At 44.4% G+C, this 25271-nt stretch overlaps 1 protein-coding gene across 1 annotated transcript in view; it reads left to right on the top strand.

Annotated features, from left to right (window-relative positions):
* Positions 1 to 11888: 11888 nt before the first annotated feature.
* The window catches only part of MAN1A1 (mannosidase alpha class 1A member 1), a 211786-nt gene continuing 198403 nt past the window's right edge, over positions 11889 to 25271 (top strand). Inside the window, exon 1 of the mRNA XM_074948322.1 lies at positions 11889 to 12645. Within this exon, the coding sequence (XP_074804423.1) occupies positions 12049 to 12645 (597 nt within the window). The 5' untranslated portion in view covers positions 11889 to 12048. The remainder of the gene's footprint in view (positions 12646 to 25271) is intronic.

The raw sequence follows: 25271 nt of genomic DNA, 5'->3' as shown, positions 1-25271 counted from the left end.
AATTATAGGATGGCACCAATGAACCATGGTTTGTCAGCTGCAGATATTTTATTTAACAGAAAATTGAGAACTAGAAAGTGTGTCATGATAGAAGCTGAGGTAAGGGAACTGGGGATTCGCAGACGTACAACAAGATAGCTAAAGCTAAACAAACAAAAACAATATGACCTGGGGAGCTGGTATTTCATGAACATGATGAAGGACAAATTGATGATGGAAATCACTGGTCACAAACAGCAGTGGTGTAATATGCGGTTGCCTTGTGGTCTTCTAAGGTTATCACCCTAGATGGACATATACTGAGTAAGAGGAGACACCACCTTTTTCCGCTACTAGAAGGGAAGGAGATGAGGGGCACTGATTATGGCTTTGTGCCTGAGGTCCCAGTTAGGCAACAACCACAACAGGTCATGCTAACTGAGCCCCAGGACGTAACGCTGCCTCACTGCCTCCTGACAAGACTCGTACTGATATTTCAGTGGAGACCTGCAAGTCCAAGCAGGGCACCTCAGAGATTACTTGAACGTTGTTAAGTAATTTATTTACTAGGTTGGTTATAAGTAGTTGGAATTGTGTGTTATATTAATGGTGTTGTTATCAGGATGGATTGATTTTAGTCCAAGTGATTTAAATCACCACTTTTTATCATGTTTTAGATCAGCAAGCAGAAAATCTTGATTTAAATAATCAATTTTAATCTTGTTTTGCATTTGTATCTTTTAGTTATTTTCCTGAGAAAGATTGATTTTTCACTGGTTGGTAACCATTAAAACATGTTGATTTGCAACTAAATATAGCCTTTACACTAAAATTGTTACTTCTTTTTATTAACCAGGATGTTAATACACATCTATATTTATACACATTTATTTAAGAAATTATATAGTTTAAGATTTAGATTCTTAATTTTTATTATTTTTTAATTTTATTAAATTTTATTAATTTTATTATGATAGAAACTGATGAGTGATGCATTTCTTATTTATTTACTAGATTATCAATTTTTTTACTTCTGATCTGTGTCAAACTGCATTTGGCTGGAAATTGGTATTCAATTAAAAATGCACCAAACAGCATTTTAATTTTGTATTAGTTAATAAAGTAAATAAAATGACCTTAAATATTCTGGATAGATGAGAAAAAAAGGTTTATCAAAACATGTTTTCCATTTAAAACGTATTGACTTATTAAACAAAGGAAGTATTATTTCATAAGTAGTGAACCAAGGTGATTGTTTCTGGCAACCAGCATCTTCAAGTTTTTTGAACAAGTAGATCTCATCCTCTCAGACCTAGTTTTTATTCAGATATTGGAACAGAGAAAAAAGCTCTCAGCTTTTTCCAACACCCAGTTTGTTTCCTAGCTTTAAATGAACTAGTTGAATAAACTGAAAAGAAGAAAATACTCTCTCTGCACCTGCAGTAAAGGCTAGGGCTGTCAAAAGCTGGTTTAGCACTTGAATAATCTATGGTTCCAATTGCTTAGCCGTGACTTCCACCAGCTCTGTCATTTGACTTTCTTTAAAACTTAAGCAAACAAGGACTGCTCAACTTTTTAAAATTTAGTTAATTGTAATGATTTTACTACACAATAATAAGTTTTGGCTTTCATATATATTTCTTTTAAAAACATATTTAAATTAAAAATATCAGTTAGTAATGTGTTATCCACGCTGGTTATTATTAAAGTTTTAGATGGACAAAGAAGATGTAGTTTGGGGAACGATACCTTCTCTAGGAGGGTTAGCTTTCCAGACTGTACATCTGAGGGAGAGATGCTACAAAAGCCTACCCTCCAATATTCAGGGACAATTGGGAACTACATCACTGATGATCTCTTTCAAGCACATTTGGCCTAAAATCATTACTGAACATCACACCCAATCCTCCTACAGGTCATCTACTAGAAGTCCTCCTTCTGCAGCACCTATCACAGAAACCAGTCTATTTCCTGTAAGTGGGAACCCCAAATGAGCCACTTACTGGCTTTTATAATCACCTGATCAATCCCAGCTGGGAGGTAGCTGACCAGTCACAGGTCAGGCTGGGCCTGGCTCTCCCTTAAAGTGCCAGACACATTCTAAAGTGAGTGATAAGTATTTCAGAAGGTACACAAAGACAAAGGCCCAAATCCACAAAGAGACGTAGGCACTATTGCAATCCACAGAACACCCACTCAGCTGCTGCCTAACCTTGTAGACACCTAAACTCACTCAGCACCTAAATTTTCACTGTAAAAGTTCATTAGGCACCTACATTTCTGCCTCTGGGTATGAGTAGTGCTGCCTCCCTCTAAGCATCCAGAGGCCTATCTCCTGCCTAGCGTGCTGGCTTTTGTGGATCCTATTGTTAGGCACCTATCTCTCCCAATGCATTATAGAGAGAAGCTAGGCGCCTAACTCAGTTTTTTGGGATCCCATTGTTGTTCCAGTGATTTTCCAGACACCTGAGCCCCTTTGTGGATTCAGGCCCAAGAGTATTTCTTGGAGACAACTTTCAAATATGGGCCAGCTGACAGCCCTACAAGAGTACAGCAAAGTTACAGGATCTGATGGCTCTTCTCCAGTTGTTGTAAGAGCTCTTCAGGATTGGGATAGGTTATTTCCTATAATATATTAACAAGAAAGTTATAAAGCGTTAAAGGTGGAGACGAGAAATGGAAGTAGATTCAGATATTAGAGGCAGAAAGGTCTAGGCAGGGAAACACAAGAGGAAGTCTGCAGGCCCAAGAACTTATCTATGTTTAAAATGCTACAGCAGCACAGCCCACATCCAAATAATGAAAACAAAGGGCAATTGGGTTAAGAATAATGACTAAACACTAATGAGTTACATGACCTTGCAAGGACTCAGAGTTCAAAACCTGGGCTCAGATAAGTTTAATAGCTTTGTAGGAGTTTGGAGCCTTATAAAGGAAATTCAAGTGTGGGTGAAAAGACTTGTGCTGCTGCAGGGATAATTTAGGGTCCTTTTGGGTCTAAATTATCTTCAGTATTGTGACAGATAGGGCAATTTCCTGCGATATGCTTGGGAGACCTTACTGGATAACATTTAAGTATCTTTGGGGTCCATAATATTAGATTAAATGTTTATATATTATTGTTGGTAGAAAGCATCCACCTTTAGAAAAACTGTTTTTTCAGCAGGGGGGCTGTATCTCGGAAATACTTTTGTCAAATGGCCCCAAAACTTGATCATTAACCACACACTGTTCCCTCATGAGGCACACTTTGAGTCTCAGACAGATGGGATATCACTCTGGGGGATGAAAAGGCTGTTTTACTGGGCAACCTTGGGATGTGGACATCAAGGCAATAGCCTGACCACAGGGCTCACAGTCCTCCCATTTACTGTGGCTATTTTGATACCTCCCTCAGCCTTACGTAATGAGAATTTAGGAAATTTGAGGGGGCCTGGAGGGAAAGTGGGGTCCCCAGGTGGATAAAGCTCAGGAGAGGGCCACAGTTGGTCCAGAGATTCTCAGGGTCCCAGGCAACATGGGTGAAAAGAACATTAATGATACTGCTAAACAGTTTACAGGCCCAAATGTGGGTTTTCCTACTGAAACTGTTTGAGCAAGGGAAGCAAGCCCAGGGAGTACCTGACAGGCAGGCAGGACTAGTAGCAGAGAGGGAGAGAAGATACTTAGTCATGGCTAAAATGAAGTGGCAAATTAACATGCTGAGAAGGGAATGCAGCCTTCTTCATGAGGAAGTCTGAGTTCATGCCCGAGAAGCCCAATGCTTAAGAATATAGCTCCAGCACCTTCTTAGACAGATGATAATAAGATGCTCCAATCACAGGAAGAGCTTACACTTGAGCAAGGTGCCAAATACCAGACACTACACAACTAGGAGGGACCAGCTATGGTAGTGGCATATACTCAAGGTCAGGGAGCTCTAGAAGAGAAGCAATGCCCAGAAACCTGAGTAGCTCAAATCAATGCCACAGCAGGGAACAACTGGTTTGCAAGAGCAGATAGAGACCTAAGGGCCAAGTTACAGACGATAGAAAGAATAATGGTGTCTGAGTACAGATTTTCCCTTACAACCTGGGAAGTGAGGGTCACACAGCTTGAACATCAGTGGAATCTAGTGTATAAGAAACATCAGGCTGAAGGTCACCAGGCAAACGAGATGGAGAAGGAACTGTTGTGAGAATTGGGCCTACAAATTTATCCTAATTGTGAGCTCACCTGTGACAAGTGAGTGAATGTTTATGAAGTCTCACAATAGCCTGTAACACATGTTAATGGGAAAAGTTGCCAGAGGGAGACAGAAAAACTGAATTAGTCTAAACAAAAAGGCCTACTGATTTAACTCAAGGACTGTGTTAAGATCTTGCCATGTAAATAAGAAAAGTGTGGGACCAGAACTCAATGAAATCAATGTGTCTGATATTATCCCTAATTGGTGGACAAAATAATGAGGGGATGAACTATACTCATCACTCCCTTTTGGTGTCTTCAAAAACAGAGACTCTGGAAGAAAACATTGGCTACTGGAGTGAGCCTTCACCAACATGGCTGTCACCCCCATGGTCTCCTCTGACCTTGAACCTTTGTCATCCTGCTCCTGAGAGATGTCATGGTGATGGGTCCTTCTCCCGGGCCCAGTCTGATCATGACATCCCCACCTCTTCCAGCTCTGGACACCACCTGGGACACGAGACTTTGTCATCCCATTCCCCCCACCCTTCCCATGTCTCCTTTTTCTTTCCTACTTTATTTCTTCTCTTTTCTTATCTCTCCTTTTTCCTTCTGTCTAACAAAAATCTGGCTTAGCCAGCTAAGACTATATTTTGCAACACTGCTGTAAGCCTGTGACCAGAAAGGCAGCTAAAAGCAATACCCTAAACAGCCCAATGCTGGTACAAATTTGCCAGGTCTTGGAGTGGCTAATCAGATCATGAGTTGTGTCTGTGTTTCTCAAGGAGTGGTTGCAAATGAGCATCAATAACAGAGATAGAAGCTGCATTTTCTGTTTTTTTTCTCTCCCCTTTTGTGTATGTTTCTTGTTTTGCCTTCTAGGAAACAGGACTGGACTTTAATAACAATAGCAACAACAGAAGGTCCAGCCCATTTCAACTAACTTCTTCTCTTCTCCCCAAAAGGGCAGTTATTACCATCTTTGATATCATCTAAGAGACTGACAGACAAGGTGTTTTCCTTCTAAAATCTGTCTCCATCTTAAGGGAAATGGAACAAGGAATATTGTTCAAACAAAAGCCTTATGGAACACTACATTTCAAGAGCTTTAACTGTTTTTCATCTTTTTAAAAATATTTTTAATGGTGTGTTTGCCACGGTTCTAAACAGGCTGTGGTCTCTTTATACCAAACCCTGAACCTTGTTTAAAGCTATTTAATGTGGGACAGTTTCGGGCTCATGTTAACACCTTTGACTCGTTGGGCCCTTTATTCTATCTTAATTAGTACAATACTACCAGTCAACAGAACAAGTTCCAGGAGCTGAAATAGAAAGAACCTGAACAAACCCTACAGCTCTTGACAGAGGCACTTTGGAAAGGGCAGTCAGACATGATTAATGTGGCTAACGGACACCAGGAACCAGCTGAGACACAAGTTGTTAGGCACTGTGGATGGACACTGTGTACTGGAGCAGAAACTCAGCACCCTGCTGAAGGATTTGAAGTGGCAGCTGCACCTGCAGCGGAAATGAGCAGACAAGCCCGAAGAGCAACTGTGGAAGATCCTGGCCAACAGTAAGACCTGGAGGCCAATCCCTCCCAGGCCTGGCAGCTGCTGTCAGAAGTGCGGATAAAACGGGAGATTGAGAAAGAACAGAAGGGGCGGATAAAGGAGCAATAACAGAAGCTTCGTCTACACTACAGAGTTAGGTCAACATAAGGCAGCTTACGTCGACCTAATTTTGTCAGTGTCTGCACTACAATGCTGCTTCTGCCACAGTAAGTGGCCTGCAGGGGTGAAAGTAACTTAAAGGACTTACCGGTACTCCGGAGTCCTTAGGAGGGGCGGGGCCTCAACCAGAAGAGGCATGGCCTGTACCTGAAGAGGCGGTGCCTTTACATCCCCGGGCCCTTTAAATCAAGATTTAAAGGGCCTGGGACTGTGGTAGCAGCAGCTGGGAGCGCCGGGCTCTTTAAATCACCCTAGAGCTACCAGCTGCAGAGACGGCTGGGAGCCCCAGGGCTCGGGGGTAATTTAAAGGGCCTGGGGCTCCAGCTGCGGTAGCGGCAGCCCCTGGCCCTTTAAATCACCGCCAGAGCCCCACTGCCGCTACTCCAGGGCTCAGGTGGCAATTTAAAGGGCTCCAGAGGGTAGTGGCAGTGGGAGCCCTGGGCCCTTTAAATCGCTACCCGAGCCCCGCTGCTGGAACCCCGGTGTAGCAGTGGCAGCCGGTGGCTCCAGCAGCAATTTAAAGGGCCTGGGGCTCACAGCCTGTCAAGGTTCCTTCCCCACTCTGAACTCTAGGGTACAGATGTGGGGACCTGCATGAAAACCTCCTAAGCTTACTTTCACCAGCTTAGGTTAAAACTTCCCCAAGGTACAAACTATTTTACCCTTGGACTTCCACTGCCACCACCAAACTTTATCTGGGTTCCTGAGAAAACATTGTTTGGAAACGTCATTCCCCCCAAATCCTCCCAACCCTTGCACCCCACTTTCTGGGGAAGGTTTGGTAAAAATCCTCACCAATTTGCATAGGTGACCACAGACCCAAACCCTTGGATCTTAAAACAATGAAAAAGCATTCAGTTTTCTTACAAGACAACTTTTAATTGAAGTAAAAAAGAATCACCTCTGTAAAATCAGGATGGTAGATACCTTACAGGGTAATTAGATTCAAAACATAGAGAATCCCTCTAGGCAAAACCTTAAGTTACAAAAAAGACACACAGACAGCAATATTCATTCTATTCAGCACAGCTATTTTCTCAGCCATTTAAAGAAATCATAATTAACACATATCTAGCTAGATTACTTACTAAATTCTAAGACTCCATTCCTGTTCTGTCCCCAGCCAAAGCATCACACAGACAGCCTTTGTTTTTCTCCCTCCTCCCAGCTTTTGAAAGTATTTTGTCTCCTCATTGGTCACTTTGGTCAGGTGCCAGCAAGGTTATCCTAGCTTCTTAACCCTTTACAGGTGAGAGGATTTTTCCTCTGGCCAGGAGGGATTTTAAAGGGGTTTACCCTTCCCTTTATATTGATGACACAGCCGCTGCTACTGCAGTGAAGCCCCGGGCCCTTTAAATTGCTGCCGCAACCCCTGGGGCTCCAGCAGCAGGGCTTGGGCGGTGATTTAAAGGGTCTAGGGCTCCAGTTGCCGCTACCGCCCTGGGTCCTTTAAATTGTCCCCAGAACCTACCGGAGTCCTGGGGAAGCAGCGGCAGGGCTCTGGTGGCTATTTAAAGGGCCCGGGGCGGTAAAGACGGCTGGAGCCCAGGCCCTTTAAATTGCCACCTGAGCCCTGCCGCCGCTTCTTCAGGGCTCTGGCAGCAGGGCTCTGGAGGCAATTTAAAGGGCCCGGGGCTCCAGCCGCTGCTGGGAGCCCCAGGCCCTTTAAACTGCCGACTGGGGAAGCCGATCCGCTCTGGTATGGCGCACGGGCTCTTGTCGGTACGCCGTACTGGGGCGTACCAGCTTACTTTCACCTCTGGTAGCCTGCAGTGTCTGTGTAGACCCTCCATTACTTACATCAGCTGTTGGCTGTCAACCTTAAATGGGGCTGACAGCTGGAGCCCTAGCCCCTCTCCTACCCCACCACCCCTGCCCCAGTGCTGACAGCTGGAGCTGTCAGTGCCAGGGAGGAGGGATCTGACAGCTGTGAGTCCACCACCCAACTGACAGCTGTGGGAGGGAGCAGCTGTGAACTCCACACCTACAGCTGAGGCTGTCAGCCCCAGGGCTGCCAGGCTCCAGCTGTCAGTGTCCCACAATGCCCCACTTCAGTCAGTGGAAGTACTCCTGGTGAGGACGCGCACCACTGACTGAAGGAGCAAGTGTGGACATGAACCACCACTTGAATTACCGCCCCCCTGCACGCTGGAGCCCCGAAACCCCTCCCCCCCCAAAAGGAAAAGCCCTGAGGGGACCCCCAACTGGAGGAGCCCCGGCCCGCCCACCCCAGCTACATCGGGCTGAGCCGCTGCTGCCAGCCCCCCTGATCCACACACACCCCAGCACCAGACTGAGCCTCAGGCCCCCCGAGCGCAGGCTGGCCCCTGCGCTGGCCTGACCCACCAGCCCCCCCAAGCTCCGGGCTGGCCCCAGCACCTGACGGAGCCACCGGCGGCTGGCTCCCCTGAGCACCGCGTCAGCCCCAGCACCACCAGAGTTGAGCCGGCCCCAGTGCCAGGCTGAGCTGGCAGCCTCCCCGAGCCACCAGACCCCTGCCCCTGATGCCCCCCCAACCACAGCGGGCTGGGCAGAGCCGCCGTCAGCCTCCCTGAGTGCCAGCTCCTCCTGCCCCTGAAGACCTTGTCCCCCACCCCGCCGAGTCACCAGCCCCAGCAGCACCTGACTGAGCCTCCTCAGTCCGCTGGCCACTGGCTCTCCGCGTAACTCCTCACTCCCCCATCCCGAGAGGAGGGACGCAGCAAGCAGCGGGGACCTTTGGGGGTGGAGTGGAGGAGGTGGTGGGGGTCTCGGAAAAGGGGGGGCACCATGGCCCAGTTGTCCGGCAGCAGGTCAGCAGCAGCACCAGGAAAGGCAAAGCCTTCCCTGGCCTATTATACCCGCCACCCATTGGTGGCTGTATGTCAACTTAAGTCAACTTAATTTTGTAGTGTAGACAAGCCCAGAGTCCAAAGTGGGTGAAACAGGCCAAGACCTCCCGGCTTCAGGAAGAGCTGAATAAGTTCACTGAAAGACTACAGAGGAAGTAAGAGTTTCCTGCAGCTACAGACAGAGAAGGAAGCTGTCAAGACTGATCCCCCCACTCTGGCACTTCAAATGCAGAAGGTGGGGGCCCGCAAGGTTTCTAAAAATTAATACTGGCCACTCCAGGCTTGTATTAAACTCCCAAAGTTACAGCTTTTCTCTGACCTTGGATGGGTAGATGCTGCCACCACCCAAGTGCAAAAACCCCTTTTAGAACCCAGGAAGAAGCACTTGGGAACTCCTTCCTGTGGGGTACCCTCAAGCCCTTTCACCCTCCCCTCCTGGGAAGAGCTGAGAAAGAAAACAAAGGAATTAGCTGCTGTGACCAGCTAATTAAACAACATGTACAAACCTCTTAGGGACACGAAAATCCAATCCTGTTCCTAAAAAAAGGTAAATTGTATTAAAAACAAAAAGAAAGAAAATACTTCTGGAATTTTTAGGTTTTAAAAAAACAATTACAGGGACTCAGCATCAAGATAGCTTCTTGAGGTCCATCTTAAAATTTACAAGCAAAACAAAAGCACGTGGGGTTAGCACAGGGGAGTCCACAAGCCATAAAAAAATAAGAGATAAACCTAATCGCAACTTCCCAGACATTTCCTGATCTACTTACATATCTGGGGTTTTAAATGAGTAGTTTCTAGGTATGATCTGATGATTTACATACCTGGCCCAAAGCTTTTTACCGCATAGTTCCAGCCCTGTCTCTGGTCTGTCCCCTGTCTCCGGAGAACAACAGACAGACAAAGGGGAAGTTTTTTCCCAATTTTAAAAAGTTCTAGCCTTCCCATTGGCTCTTTTGGTTAGGTGCCCACTCCCTTCCTTTTAGCTATGGACTTTTTAACCCTTTACAGGTAAAACAAGTAGAGAACAGCTACTAACAGGGATTTTATAGCTAACTGGCTGGCTGGGTGTCCATAAAATGGAGCTACCTCTCTCCCCCTCTTCATTTATCGCAGAAGCTCTTTACAATGACAGCAGCACTGGAATCAAGGTGATTCAGCAGAGAAAGGAGAAGGTGCTGAAATCTCTGCTGCTCCGCAACCAGAAACTGCAACAAGATCTACAGGCTGTTATGCAGAGTTACTCCGGGGTGTGGGACCAGCTGCAGAGTCAGGAGAAGGAACACAACATAGCTCTGCAAGCCCTGCAGGACCAGATCCAGACATCAACGATCTAGGAGCTGAATCTGCTAAGGGACCAGAACATGGTGCTCAGCCTTGAGCAGTAGCAGCAAAGTAAGAAGGAAACACTCATGGGGCAACAGAATGATCTCAATGTCCAGCTGAAGGAATTCTTCTGAGCCAACAGCCACCTCTCGGAGCAAGTGAAGGAAAAGGACTAAAAATGTCGGTCAAGGAGAGGGCAGAGCTGAGTAAGAGGGCACAAACATGGATGCTGAGATGGAAAACTTAGTAATCATTTACCAAGGGGCACGCATCCCCACATGGTCCTGGGGCAATGTCCTAGAACATGGTCCTGGAAGCATCCTGGAAGATGGTGCAAGGAGACTTATTCACCCCCCAGTGAAGGAGTTAATACTGATGGCCATACAGAGGCTGTGGCATCTATAGATGCTGCAATAATGGCAGTAACCTCTAGAGCTACAGACAAACCCAATCCCTAAGTGAGTAGAGAGAGTTAGAAGATAAGGTTGCTGTGACCCATGAGTGCAAGGCAGAAATTGTGGCATAACTCAATGCACTGCAGGAACCCAGAAAGCAGTGTCCTTGCAGGAGCTAGAGGAAATATGTTCCTTTATTAAGGGAACGGATTCTGGCTCAAGCCATAAAATGAGTGAGCCCACCTGAGGATAAAGGAGAAAACAAGGAACAACAGTACTTACTGTTACAAAAAGATCTGAGTGAGAAAACCCTTCGGGGGTCCCGCATTATGAAGACCCAGCCTAAGAGAATTGAACGACTAGAAGGAGAGAAAGCAGCTGTCAAGTGTGGATTGAGCTCAGCATGTCAGGCACAAGACAGCCAAGAAGAGGCAGGACCTCAAACTCCTGAAAGGGAAAGCTACATTGTTGTCTACCATGTGTGGGTACTGTGTGGCAGAAATTGTTTCATTTGTAGAGGAGCTCTTGCGGTGGGTGGGGAGGGGAGTCATCTCTGATACTTAAAAAATGTATAAACTGAAAATGTAATGGTGAAAGCAAAGCTCTGCTTTTTGGAATAGAAGGTGCATGAAAAGTGGTATTAAACCACGAGAAGGCCTGGAAAGCCCAGCTTACTTTTGACTCCGAGTGACGTTCTTGAAAAGACAAAGTTGTTGCACTTTGTATTGCAAAGTGCACATTTGTGTTTCTCTCTCTGTATTTATGAATCTGCGATCTCTGCTTTAAGATAATTAATGCTACATCTATGTATATTACTAAACAGTTGTAGCCAGATGCCTCCAGGCTGGAAAGATTTGCAAAACCCTCTAATTTCTTATCAAAGATCATTACTAAGGTATTTAACAATTAAAAAGTCAAGCGGCCGGATGGCTGCCAACCCCTCAGATGACTAATTAATCTGCACTAATCAATAGGGGGTCTATGCTAATGTCGTTTTAACCTTGGCGATCTTCCCTTTTGCGGACGTCAAACGACAAAGAATAAACGCCCACCGCCCACCCAGTCAAACCCCACCGCCAGAGCAAAAAACAAAAGCAGCAGCAGGAAGAAAAAAAAGGCAAATTAAAACCAGCTTACACAGATGCGATTAAAGAAACAGTGGGACCCTTACTGAATAGCATTAGCCTCATTAATGCCGCGTCGGCCGGCGCCCGCTCGAGCGCCGCCACAGGCGCCCGGAGCTGTTTATGTGAACCAGAGCCCCTGCCCTTCGCCTTCCTCCCCAGCCCCGCCCCGTGCGTGTGCGTGTGCCACTCTCACACACGCGCCCCGCCCCCTTCCCCCGCCCGCCCCGCCCACTCCCCCGCCCACGCGCTGATTGGCCCGGCGGCGCCGCTCCCCCTGGCTCGGGCAGGCGGAGGCTGGCGCTGCCTGGCAGTAGTTCGCAGGCACGGCGAGCGCGCGTGTGAGGGGCCGCGGCGCTCTGTCTCCAGCGGCAGCATGGGCAGCAGCAGCTGACAGGCAGCAGCGCCGCGCAGCCGGACCCGCCGGGGAGAGCGGAGCGGAAAAGTTCCTGCCGCCGCTGCCGAGGGGGAACTTTGCGCGGGGCGCTGAGCCATGCCCGCCGTGAGCCTGTTGCCGCTGTTCGGCAGCCCCGCGGGGCCCGGCGCACTGGGCGGCCCGCTGGGCGGCGGCCCGGGCGGCGGCAGGAAGGCGTCGGGCCCCAGCGCGTTCCGGCTGACGGAGAAGTTCGTGCTGCTGCTGGTGTTCAGCGCCTTCATCACCCTCTGCTTCGGGGCCATCTTCTTCCTGCCCGACTCCTCCAAGCTGCTCAGCGGCGTCTTCTTCCACTCGCCCGCCGCGCTGCAGCCGCCCCCGCCGCCGCCCGGAGGGGAGCAGCGCGCCCCTCCGCCCGGAGCCGGCCCCGCCGCCGGGGGCAGCAGCGCCGGGGAGGCGGCCGCGGAGAACTTGGCCAAGATCCGCGAGGATCACGAGCGGGCTCTGCGCGAGGCCAAGGAGACGCTGCAGAAGCTGCCCGAGGAGATCCGCCGGGACATCCGCCAGGACAAGGAGAAACTTCTCCAGGACAGGCGCGGCAGGAAGGAGGCGGGGGCCGCCGGGCTGCCCAGCCTGCTCTTCCGCAAGCCCGTCGGGGCCGTGGGGCGGGAGCCGGCGGACCCTGATGTCCAGCAGAAACGGGCCAAGATTAAAGAGGTGGGTATCCCCGGCGGCTGGTGTGTGTCCGCCATCGGCCGGGCTCGCCCTGCGCGCCCGGCTCCCCGGGCTGCCTTCCGGCTCCCTCGCTACCCCCTTGTTTACCCCGCTCGTTGCCCCTTCCCCCGCGCCTTCTCACTGGCGCGCTTCCCCCAGGTCGCTTATTTCCAACTTGCTGAAGTAAGTTGAGGGGGGTGACGCTGGCTCCGGCTCTGAGAGCAGGAACAGGCAGGCTGATCGGCCTCCGCAGGGCGACACGTTAGCGCCTGGGATCTGCTAGGCGCTTCACGGGGCTTTGTGCAGGTGTTTACACTGGTGGAGTTCAAAATGTAGCGTGGCCGCCCGTGTGTCAGCGAACGCGCGTTCACACTGGAGAGGGAGGGAGAACACCACCTCCGCGCAGACAAACTACCGAGACTAGAGGCTCTTCACGACTCTCTTTCTTCCAAACACTCCTCTCCCCTGGGGAAGCTCGAGGGCCGGGGCGCGTTAACTCCGAGTTGTAAAGCGTAGTGTTTGACGCTCAGAGAGCCGTACGGCGTGAGGGTGGGAGTGGCACAGCAAGGCCAGAAGGCTCCTGTGGCGTTTCGGAGCCGCATCTGTGAAAGCATCGCCGCTGCTCAGTGCTGTGCTAGGAGGTATAAGCGTACTTTACATCTCAGAGCAATTGCCTTTGTATCCCGTTTGAGTGTGTGTGTACATTCATAAGTAAGTGTAGGCTTCTGAGCAGAACTTGGGGAAAGTATGAAACCCAGCATTTATTCTGTGTTCAGCAACAAGTCTTTAAAAGCATTTTACTGACTTGGTTTAGCAATCAGTTTTCCATACAGTGTGAAGACCTCATTATGACGGTCATTGATCTAGTCCTTTGGGTGCACTGGCAATTCCTTATTGTGCAGGTAAATCGTTATGTCAGTTTCTCCTCTCTGTTGAAGTCCCACTTTATTTCTCTTCTGGTTAATTTCCTGTCTCTGGGCAGATATCTCCTCCTGCCCCTTGATCTTTTTCTTACCCTCATCCCTTATTCTTTTTTGCCTCTCTCTATACTTAAGGAAGCTATGCAGGTATGGCTTTCTACCTTGTGAGATTTTTTTTTCACAGTCTTCAGATATCTTTATTGAAAGGCCATGGACTGCCCTCTATTATTATATTTCAAATCACTGTACATTTACTTGGTGAAAACACTGTATTTTCTAGTACAAAAATAAGCAGCTTTCAGCCTGCTGCTGCAAACTAACTGTAGCATATTTTGTCAGTTTTTGCTTCCAGGCTTTCAGATATTATTAACGTCCTCTGTGCTGGTCCTGCTCTTACTATTGTATATTTTGCTAAAGCATACGTATCTTGACTTAATAGATAGGAACTCAAATGACCCATATTTACTGATCATAGCAAGACATGGCTGTAAAAAGGATTTAGAGAAAATTAAGTTTGTCAGGCCGAGGAGAGAGGCAGAGCTCTGCCTGCTGCCCTCATTGGACCCACAGGGCAAACGAACTAATGCACCCAGTTCTATTTCACTTGCCATTTGTGCTTTACATCTCATGAACATAGATGATAGTCTGATTTACTTCTCTCACTGCACTAGTATTGGGGTACAGTGTGTCCTATATTAATTCCTGCATCTAATATAAAAGAACTGTGTTAGTGGTGGGAAATGTAACCAAAGACTGAACTGCTCTATCTCTTCTGCTGCATTTCACATACATTGCAATACTTCGATTTTCAAATGTTTGTGTTGGAACCTTAGCTAAACTGTATTAATGTGAAATTCTAATCTACAGTTAGAAAAAGCTGTTGTTTTATAGCATGTAATAGCGAAATGTGTGACCAATAACGTACATTTTGCAAACTGCTTAAAATTTTTATTTATTCAGACTGATCCGATTGTTCAGAAACCTGTAAAAGCTTGAACACCTCAGACTAAACCTCTTTGTAAGGGAACTCACACTTTTCTCCTTTCCTCTTGGGGGTGGGGGTGGGGGAGAAGGAAATGAGTTTCCTTGATGGAAAATAATAACAAAATGTTTTTTCATTTAGTTTTTCACTGAAACTAATTAATTATTCTGGGACATTCCAAACAAAATGAAAAATATTCACTCTTGTAAAATTTGCCATTTTCGACCAGCTCTAGTTCAACACTGATGTTGATCCAGTTGTGGGTCAGTATGACTCCACAAGACAAAATTTGTTTTCAGCTTACACTTTTAAAAACCTACAAAATTACATATGAAATGACATTAAAATTGCAAAATCAAGCACTTGAAAGTTAGGAACTACAGAATGAAGGTTGCCCTTGCAACCTTAATCTGTGCCCCAATGTACATTTTCCATTATGATGATCTTTAATTATGTGATCACATAATATTTATTTCCTAGCTTCATTCAGTACATAGAATGGACAGTGCTCGCTGAACGGCAAGAGCTACTCTGTATTTCTTCTTCTCTTCATTCAATGCGTGCTCCCATACTTAATTTATTACACACCATATAAACCCTGCACTTAGTACAGTATTAATTTCCTCATGGGCATTTTTATGTGCTGTTCATAGCAGCATCTAGGGCTTCACAAATTGTCAGTTTGTTTTTCCAGCACCCTCGTGAGGTGATCTTGTTTCTGTTTCATTGGTGGAGAACTGAGATGTAGGTTAAGGCCAAATCTTCAATTTTGGGTGCCCAGTGGGAGATGCCTGGAACATGATATTTTTTCAGAGTACTCAGCATTATATGGCACTTCATATATTCAAAGCACAGCACCCATTGACTTCTGAGCTTTCACAGCTGCAGCTGTACTCCTGCAAATCAGAACCCAGTTATCTCAAATTGGGCACCTGGAAAATGAGGAACACAGAGTGGCTACCTGAGACTGGACTATAAAAAGAAAGGGGAGAGAACCCCATAGTTGTCCATCACTTGGGGGATTCAAAGCGCTGGAGCTTTTGAAATCACTGAATGTTGGGTTCTTCAGCCAGTGGTGCTGAAGTCTTTGGGAACAGATTAGGTGAGAAACTTGCTTAGAAAAAGATGGGTAAATTGCTGAAAGTAAGTTGGTTGTTTTTTTTTGGGGGGGGGGGGAGGGTCTTGGAACTATGTTTTTGCTTTTGTTGGCTTGTAATGCTTTTTATTTTAATGGCTTGCTATCACTTAATCCTATGTCATTTTGTTTAATAAACTTGTTTTAGTAAAAAAACAATTCAGTGCTGTGATGCAAGTAAGAGTGTTCACCCCCAATTAAAGTAATTAGCAGCGGTTACTGTCTCTCTAAAGGAGCAGCACATTTCTGAGAGTGTTCCAGGAGGGCACTGGATGCTGCAGTGGGAAGTCAGTGCGGTAATTTGGGGTTCACTATTTGTAACTTGCAAGGGAAGGTTAGGACTGGCAGGGTCCAGAAGAGTTTGCTGGTAAGAAGAACAAGCTGGTGTCAGGCAGTTGTCACACAGCTAGTAATAGCAAAACTCTCACTGAGGCAGCGACACAGTAGCAGTTCTGGGAACCTCAGACAGGGGGTGTGGGGCTGGGGGTATGGTGCACAATCATATGTTTAAAGACTATCATAATGGATATGCACAAGGGGGCTAACATAAGACTGCACAGTATTTATGAACATAAAAGTGTGAAAAATCACAGTGACAAGATGGGTGAGGGGACAGTATCTTCTATTGGACCAACTTCTGTTGATGAGAGAAACAAGCTTTTGAGCTGACATAGAACTGTTCTTCCAGGCTGGGAAATGTACTTGGAGTGTCACAGCTAAATAGGAGGTGGAACATATTATTTAGCATAAGTAGTCCACCTTGAATGGTCCCTTGAAATGTGTTAAGTGTAATAGTGAAGCCTGCTTATTTTTAAACTCCACTCTGAAGTGAGTAAAATTGAGACCTGAATTGCTGTATTGCTTTATTAGGGTGGAGTTCCATTCAGATGTGCAAATCCTCTTGGAAGGTAGTGTGTTACATTCAGTGGCAGATGTGAGATGCTGCATTCCTAAGTATTCTCCCCCAACTCCTCTTCAGAGGAGGAAGGAGAGGTGGAAAACGCCACCAGTTACTGAAGCCTTTATGCTCTCCAAGCCTGAGGGAGTGAAGAAAGGGCTGCTGTTGTAAGACAGCGAAATGGCTTTGTCTGCCAAACTATTTCACTGCAAATAAAAGTAACGCTATACTTCCTTGGAATCTTCACACTGGTAAGCCCATGTGGATATAAACTGTTTAAACTGATGGCTTGTTCTCCTTCTGTCTCGAGTAAGGTCATGAGAATATGTTGCTTAACATTCTTTCTTTTTTAATTACTTCACATTAATAGGTTGACTAGTCTGAGGGCATGTCTTCACTAGCAATGTTAAAGCGCTCCTGCGGCAGTGCTTTAATGTGGCTGTGTAGTTGTGGCACCAGTGCTGGGAGAGAGCTTTTCCCAGCGCTGTGTAAAAACAAAACAAAACAAAAAAATCTGCCCCCACGAGGCGAGTAGCTACCAGTGCTGGAAGCGCGGCTCGCAACGCTGGTGCACGGTCTACACTGCCACTTTACAGTACTGAAACTTGTAGCGCTCGGCGGTGCGTATGTGTGTTTTTCACACCCCTGAGTGAGAAAATAGCAGCGCTGTAAAGTGGCAGTGTAGACAAGCCTGAGGCAACTTGTTTTCTCCTGGCCTTACATTTTCTTCAATGTGCAACTTAACGATGCACGGATCATATCTTTATTTTGTCTTGTGCAACAAATTGATACTTTACTAGTAAGTAAATAATGGAATCTATTCCCCTTCCTGCTTATGTTGTAAATACAAGGTTTAATAAGGATTACTGTAGGTATAAGGATTTCTTCTAATCTATGTCACAAACATCTCTATCCCCTACCTTGCATTTCTAGCACTTGATACTTTTCTGTTCCCCCTTACAGTGGTGGTGCATTGATGAAACTTCTCCTTTGACACTTCTGTGTGCATGTGACTGTCCATTTGTACAGTTGGTTGGTGTGGTGGGTTTTTGTTTCAATCACAAAAGCATGGTCTGTTCCTTAAAGATCTTACATTTAAAAAATATAAGACAAAGGGAAGAGAATGGGAATGGACATACAGTGAAGTAGTCAGATGGTGATTATTGGTCATATGCGGCTGATAAATTAAAAAATATAGAATCTTGTAGTACTTCACAACCTGATAATAATCCAGATTCTTGATTGGCCCTTCTTTGAGCAGGGGGTTGGGCTAGATGACCTCCTGAGGTCCCTGCCAACCCTGATATTCTGATTGTTTCTCATACTTCACAGTAGAAGTGAGTCCTTATTGACTACTCTTTTTGGGGGGGGGGGGCGGTGTTTTTGCACACACCCCACATTGTACCTGGACGACTACACTTAAAATTTTTTCCCTCTAGTATTTGTATTAGGGTTTTATACTGCTACTGTAGATAGGGGCAATGTTTATTTTTAAGATACAGGTATATGAAAGGCACAATTAAAATTGTTTTTTCCATTTTCCCAATGTCTCCCATCAAATTACAACTCTTGATCGGTGAAACTTAACTAATCTCTTTCTATCAGATCATTCCTGGGATAAGGGTGATTCCTACCTGTTCAGGTATTGACCACATCAAAACCTGTTTAGTTTTGAAACTGAACATAGTTATTTAGTCTGGAAAAGTCAGAGATTTGAAGCATTCACCTACTGACTCTTGAATTGTAACGCAACATCTGAAAAACCTGCTTAGTCAATTGTAACATTCAACTTTTTTCTGTATCCATCTTTTTCAAACATCTCGCACTTGTTTATGGGCGATTAAGTGCAAGACTAGCTTGACTGCCCAAATGGCACTTCAGAGTTATGGGAGAGCAAAAAGGTCTGAATGCTGTCTGTAAATGCCCCCCTTCCCACCCCCCCCACACACACAAACATTGCCACAAAGATGCCTTGTCTGAGTTTCTTAAGCTTACCACCACCACCGACTTCTTGGTAAAGACTAAACATAAATTTGAACTAGAAAGGATGAGGTTTGTTTTTTGATTGCTGGTGTTTTTGCTTTTTATTTTGGTGAAAATTACATAAGGCTGGGAGGAGTAAGGTTTAGAATGGAATGTTTTCTGTGTTTTGGCTAAGATTATGAACTCCTAATGGTAACTTTGTTTTAAGGTTCACTTAGCCTGTGGCATCCATGCAGCATGAGGGAAAAGAGTAAATCATAGTGTTAGATGATGCAGTAGGCAATAACGTGGTTGTGTGTGCACACTGAATGCAGAATAGCAGAACTTAAAGAATGACAGATTTACTTTGAAGTCCACTACTTAAGTTGCAAATAGATCTGGTATGTGAGAAATTGACAGGGTGGGCTTCAGTGGATGCTGGGTGTGAATGAAGGCAACTGCATCTTCTATGAAAACCTGATCACTGCTACTCAGAATTTCAGACACAGCATTTCTTATGCAAGATAGTTAACTTCATTAGAAGCAGTTGTACTGTGTGGATGATACTTTTTAAAAAAGCCTTGGAAAAAAAACTGCTGTGAAGTTTGGTAAACTGTTCTTGGGAAGATTGGGGTGTCGGTTCTCACCTCACCTCCCCACCCCCATGAGGAAAAACTGTAATAAAGCTAAAGACCCACAATTTTTATTTTAAGTGTATAAAATATACCTTAGCATATAATGTTTAGAGAGCTCTAATGGATGAGTAATTTTATATTTATATTTTAAAGTCTTGATTTGCTCATCTTAGGCTACAAACTAAAAGCAGTTCCTGAATTTGGCTTTTATTATGGCGAACACTATCATATACTGTGGAGTAGCTAACTATATTGTAATATGCTGCCTCTTTCTTTGTCGATAAATTGTAGTTTAAGATAGAATGACAGTAATTTTTAAGAAAATGCACTTAAGCTAGTTATCCAAAAATTCCTATTGCCTTATTGCTCAAGAAGTGACAGCACAGTAATGCTATAATGTGCCTTGGGGAAATTGGCCACCTCTTTAGTAATAGTTTACTCTTCTTGCTTATTCTGGGGCTGTAAGCTTGTGGAGAGGAATTTCATAGGTAGGCTGGGAAATAGAATAATGTGTGAAGTACCAGTTTTTCAACATGTTGGATCCTTCCTTTATTATGGGGGGTGTGTGTGTGTGAGAGAGAATGTGTGTATTTCAGGGCAGTGTATTTGTAATCTTTTTCCTTCTGATATACTAAATTCAGCTTTGCATAGGTGTTATGAAAATTGTCAGGTCAGGCATAAAATGGGAATTCACTGAAATAGCTTAATAGCAAAAAGTATTCCAGAAGGTGTTTCAATTATAATAAAATACTTGGCAGTTTTTCTCAAAGTACTCTATGAAGGTGAAGTACTGCTTTTCTCCAATGGGGAAACTGAATTCAAGGTGGCTCACTGGAGGTCACACAGTGGGTCAGTGGTACAGAATTGCACTCAGTTATCGGACTACTAATCTTCTGCCTTGTGCTCTAAATTATTCCTTGTGCTGTCACTAAACACTAAGGGTAAGATACTGCAATTTGTTATCAGGCTGAGTAGGTCCTTCTCAGCGAAGTAGTCTCACTGAGGTCCGTGTCGATTAAGCTTTTGGAATCTGGCCCCAACGTAAGATAGCTATTGGCAGTAGTTACGGTGATGGGTGTCCACTGCAAAGGTGAGCAACTCTGAGACTTGCTCTTAAAAATATATGCTGGCCAATAGGTCCAAATAGTTTAAATTATCCTTTAAAGTAGAGTATTGTGTAATCAGTGCTCTAATTAGGGGAGGTAGGAGGCTCCACCTTCTTTCAACATCTTTATCCCTCCCCCCCCCATCTCTTCAGTTTGAGTTCTGCTGTAACCAAGAACCACTTCCATTGGTCTAATTAGTTTGTACAGGAAATTGATATATTTGGTCTTAGCAAATATACTGCATTTTATTAGCTGGTGATGAAGAAGATATGGGTATTGCTCATTCTGATGCTTTTAATTTTTAAAGCCTTTGCCAGCATATTAACAGCAGGTTATGTGCTCCATCCAGTTATAGTCTCTTACTTATTAGAGTTAAGCACACACAGCACTTGAGGGAATGCTGCTTGTGTTCCTAAATTTGCATTCCTAAAATATCTATATCTTTTAAATTATTTAAGAAATACAGCAAGTGAATGAAGTCTGCCTAAAAAATTCTTAAATCTCTCAACATAGGACTCTAATAAGAAATAGCACAAGAAGCAAAAGAGGCAGGATAAATAAGAAAATGTTGAAGGGCCAAAAAGATATGTTGTACAAAGGGTGAGATAATGATTTAGAACATCGTTTAACCATTTTTAAAAAAAGACTGACTTGCTTTTCAAAACAAAAGATTTCAGAAGAATCAACTTTTCCTCTGAAAGTGGATGGAGAAGTTACAATTCAGAAAGAACCTGTTTCTGCGTAGTTCTCAGTCACATGGGGATATCTATCTTCTGTCTTTATTTACTACAAGTTACTGTGTCTGTATCTATTGACAGAATTAAAGTGGAGAGGAAGAGTACATTGTCTTGTACTCATCCTTTTCTTTCGCTCTTTTCTTGTCTTATCTGGTTGGTATGTGTCCCATGTCCAGGGATGCCTTTACTGTTCAGCAACATGGAACTTGTCTCTGATATCAAACCTCTGTAGTCTTTGATTTCAGCATTGTTTAAAATGTAGCAAGAAGAGGTCTTGCATTAGATAAATATAACTCGTTTCTTGAATTAATGGCTAGCAGCATTTAATTGTTCTCTTCAATGGAAAAAACAGTTCAGTAGTTGCAGGCTTCTGATACACACTTAGCAGATGACATAATACAAAGGACCCCTATGACTTTAAATTCCTTCCTGTTTAGCTTTCCTTCAAAGAAATAGCTGATGTGAGAGAATGCCTAAGGCTTTTGTTGTTTTGTTTTTTGTTTTTTTAGATTGGGGCGGCGGAGGAGAATATTGCTTTGGAAAATTGCACTGGTTAAGGAGTTAATATTTCTACAGTTGACTAAAATGCGCACAGATGCAGGTCCATTCTATCTAGCTCACCGTTTTCTGTCACTGCTTTTCAGCCCTAGCATCAGTAATTGTGCCGACTGGTTCCCTAAAATACAGTTTTGCTAGTACTGCTGGAAACCTGCTGTTTATTACTGTGGTTGTAGTTCTCCACCCATCTGTGATTCTGAGAATTGCAGTCCAAATTTTGTGTTGGACCTAGGTAAATCATTTTAAAATACTTAAACCAAAACTAAAGGAGTGGAAGTAGATGTAAATTATTTATGTCTATAATTATTTTGAGCTCCTATAACAGAAACCCTAACTGCTGTTCAGACATAAGTGGAGATTGGACCTCTGTACTGGAATGTGATAATACTTTCTTACTGTATTGAAGTGGTTCTTTTGACAAGCTTGTCAAAATTGTGGATGTCTGAACACAAACTGCATACCAACTAATATTTGCATAACTAGCCATGACCCTGGCAGACCAGGTGCTAGCTCATGCCAAAGGTACTGGGACTCACTGAACGCTGACAGATGCATAGCTGGAAACCAGTGTGGCTCTCCTGTGTTAGTATTGTTAAAATAGCTATTAGACTTGTAAAAAAGTTTAATCTTTAGACTTCGATACGTGCAGCATCCTACAAGCATTTCATAATCTTATTTAGGGTATGTCTTCACTACCAGCGTGGAAGTGCTGCCGTAGCGGCGCTTTAATGTGGCTGTGTAGTTGTGGCACCAGCGCTGGGAGAGCTCTCTGCAGCCCCCACGAGGGGAGTAGCTACCAGTGTTGGGAGCACGGCTCCCAGTACTGGTGCACTATCTACACTGCCATGTTACAGCACTGAAACTTGCATCACTCAGAGGTGTGTTTTTTCACACCCATAAGTTGGAAAGTTTCAGGACTGTAAAGTGGCAGTGTAGACAAGGCCTTACTTTATTACATGGGATATGGATATTATATCATTTAGGTTTGTTCTGTAACTAAAAATGTTTGCTAAGACTGTAAACCCCCACAGTCAGGAGATAAGCATTACCGAGTGTGAAATACTAGTTTACCACAAGAAGTGTCATCTTCTCTCCAAAAGAAGGCCTATGGACAACAGACAAACCTTTGTGGAACAGCAGTGGACAAAAGATTTTATTGATTCCGTCCCCCCACGCCCATGAAGGAGGCTCTGTGCACAAGCCCTTGTCCCATCATAGCTTAAATGCTGGGGGAAGGGAATAAAAATCCTCATTAAGGAGAAATTATCACTATGCTGCTTGGAATTTGGAGAGGGCAATATTTCTAAGCATAAACATACTGAGCTTGGGTTAGCCCTAAAGGACATAGAGCTTGCACATCACAGAAGCTTCTATTACTTTTTGAAACCTAAGACTGTGACTCATCTATGTGTATGTTTTCCGCCTTTAACCTTGGAATAAAGAAATAGTTATTTACTAGTTAATAAATCTGCAGTTTATTACAGTTTTGGCTAAAAGCATTTTTTTCTCCACAAGAGCTATAGTACAATTGACCTGGGCTTAGTGACTTGTTCTTTAGGACTGTGAGTAAGATGAATATTGTGATTTTGTGTGTGCATGAGGGACTATCACAAAAGCAGGCTTGCCTGAGTGGCAAGATAGACTGGAGTGCTCAAAGGGACTGTCTGTGACTACACGTTAAGGCTGTTATAATGCTTGAGGAGTTCACACTTGACGATTGGTGGAATCTAATTTTAGAACACAACCAGCTTTGGGTTTGTAACAGTCTGTGCTGAGGTTGTCAAACATGTTTGTGAGCCACTCCAGACAGCTTGACACAGCCTGTAAAGGCTTAGGTCAGGTCTACACTACAGACCTATGTCAGTGTAACTGTCACTCGGGGTGTGACAAATCCACATCCTTGAGTGGTGTAGTTATAACAGCCTAACCCCTAATGCAGACAGCACTTCGTTGGCAGGAGAGCTTCTCCCATTGACGTAGCTACTCTCAGGCAGGTGGATTAACTATGTCGACAGTGTAGTAGCATCTTGACTAAAGCGCTGCAGCGGCACAGCTGCACCACTTCAGTTACACTGCGGTAGGGCTGCACATGAAGACAAGCCCTTAAACTGAGCACAGCTGTTGATCCGGAAAGCTGTGTACCAGGATTAGTGGAGCCACAAAGGGAATCTATTAGTAAATGTATATAACTTCATCGGGGGTTACATGACAGCACAAATCAGAAAACTGCATTTCAGAGAATTACCTCAGAAAAAGTTTGGAAGTCCCTGCTCGTTCAGGTTCTTCAGTAATTATTGGAGCAACAAAGTCAGGTACGATGAGGGGTTAATCCTACCATCCATTCTTGAGTGTGTTGAAATCGTTCCTTTTAAAAAAAAAAAAAAGGGGGGGGGGGAGGGGGGGGGAATTGATACCAATATGTTCTCAATTTTGAGTAGCAGTGGCAGATTTTAAATTCATTAGATGGCCCTTCAGACAAACCCGGGGCACTGAGAAGGAAAACAAAGCAAATCTGCACCGCAACTTGATGAGTCTACAGATACCGGTGGACTGGGAGAAACTACTGCTTTTATTTTGTTCTTGAAATGTTTAATTGTGCAGGTAAGCATGCTCAGCACTAAATTTATTTTAAAAAGAAGATGGTTCTACAGTTCGAACAGTTTGTGCTTAACTTAAAACAAAAAGCCTGTGAAAGTAGTCTGTATTGATGCATGCATGCATATAGTCAATGTTTCTTTTATCACCTCACCTACTTAGTTTTTCATTTTACCATAAATTAGACTATTGTCTTATCAGGGCAGGACTTTCTTGTTCCTTCTATAGTACCTGGCACAAGAGTCTGAAATTAATGGAATTATAGTGGGGTGAGAACTTACTTCAAAGAATCAGCTGTTTGTTTGTCTCTAGTAAACATATGAAAATGCTGACAGAATCTGTTGACCAAATTCTGTATGAAAACATTTAATTTGCCAACTGTGTACCACTTCTGGCTATAAGTATTAAACAAGTATCTGGACAAAAGCTGTGAGTCGTAAAAAGTAACAACTCTTTAAGGATCTACATGTCCACGTGAAACTCCTTTTCCTTGCAATGGCTGTGAATAAAAACAAAACATAAATCACTTACAACTGGATAATTTGATTGTTTTGCAGGTATGAAATTAAGAATATAGAAATTGGCATACCATAAGATTAAGTTCATATTTATGATGTAAAACAGCGCTTTGAATTGGTTTCCTTGAAATGAATTTGGAATGGGAGTTCTAATTTATTACTCTTCATATACATGTATATGGTTATAAATTTAATAATTTCTTTACTCAAATAAAATCAGCAAAGAGTTGTTACAAAGAGGATGGTGATCAGTTCTCTATACCCACTGAAGTAGCACAAGAAGTATTGGTTTTAATCAACAACGAGGGGGATTTAGGTTAGATATTAGGAAAAGCTTTCTAACTCTAAGGGTAACTAAGCTCTGGAATAGGCTTCCAGTGGATGTTGTGGAATTCCCATCATTGGAGGTTTTAAGAACAGGTTTGACGAACACCTGACAGGGATGGTCTAGGTTTACTTGGTTTTATCTCGGCGCAGGGCCTGAACCTGGAGACTTTGAGGTCCCTTCTAGCCCTACATTTCTGTGATTATATGATATACTGTCACTCAATCTATTATACTCAAATGCAAAACCTCTTCACCT

Source organism: Natator depressus, chromosome 3 (assembly GCF_965152275.1).
Source record: "Natator depressus isolate rNatDep1 chromosome 3, rNatDep2.hap1, whole genome shotgun sequence".
In the NCBI taxonomy this organism is placed as follows: Eukaryota; Metazoa; Chordata; order Testudines; family Cheloniidae; genus Natator; species Natator depressus.
Note: the sequence above shows the minus strand (reverse complement) of the source record. Positions and strands in the feature narration are given on the sequence as shown.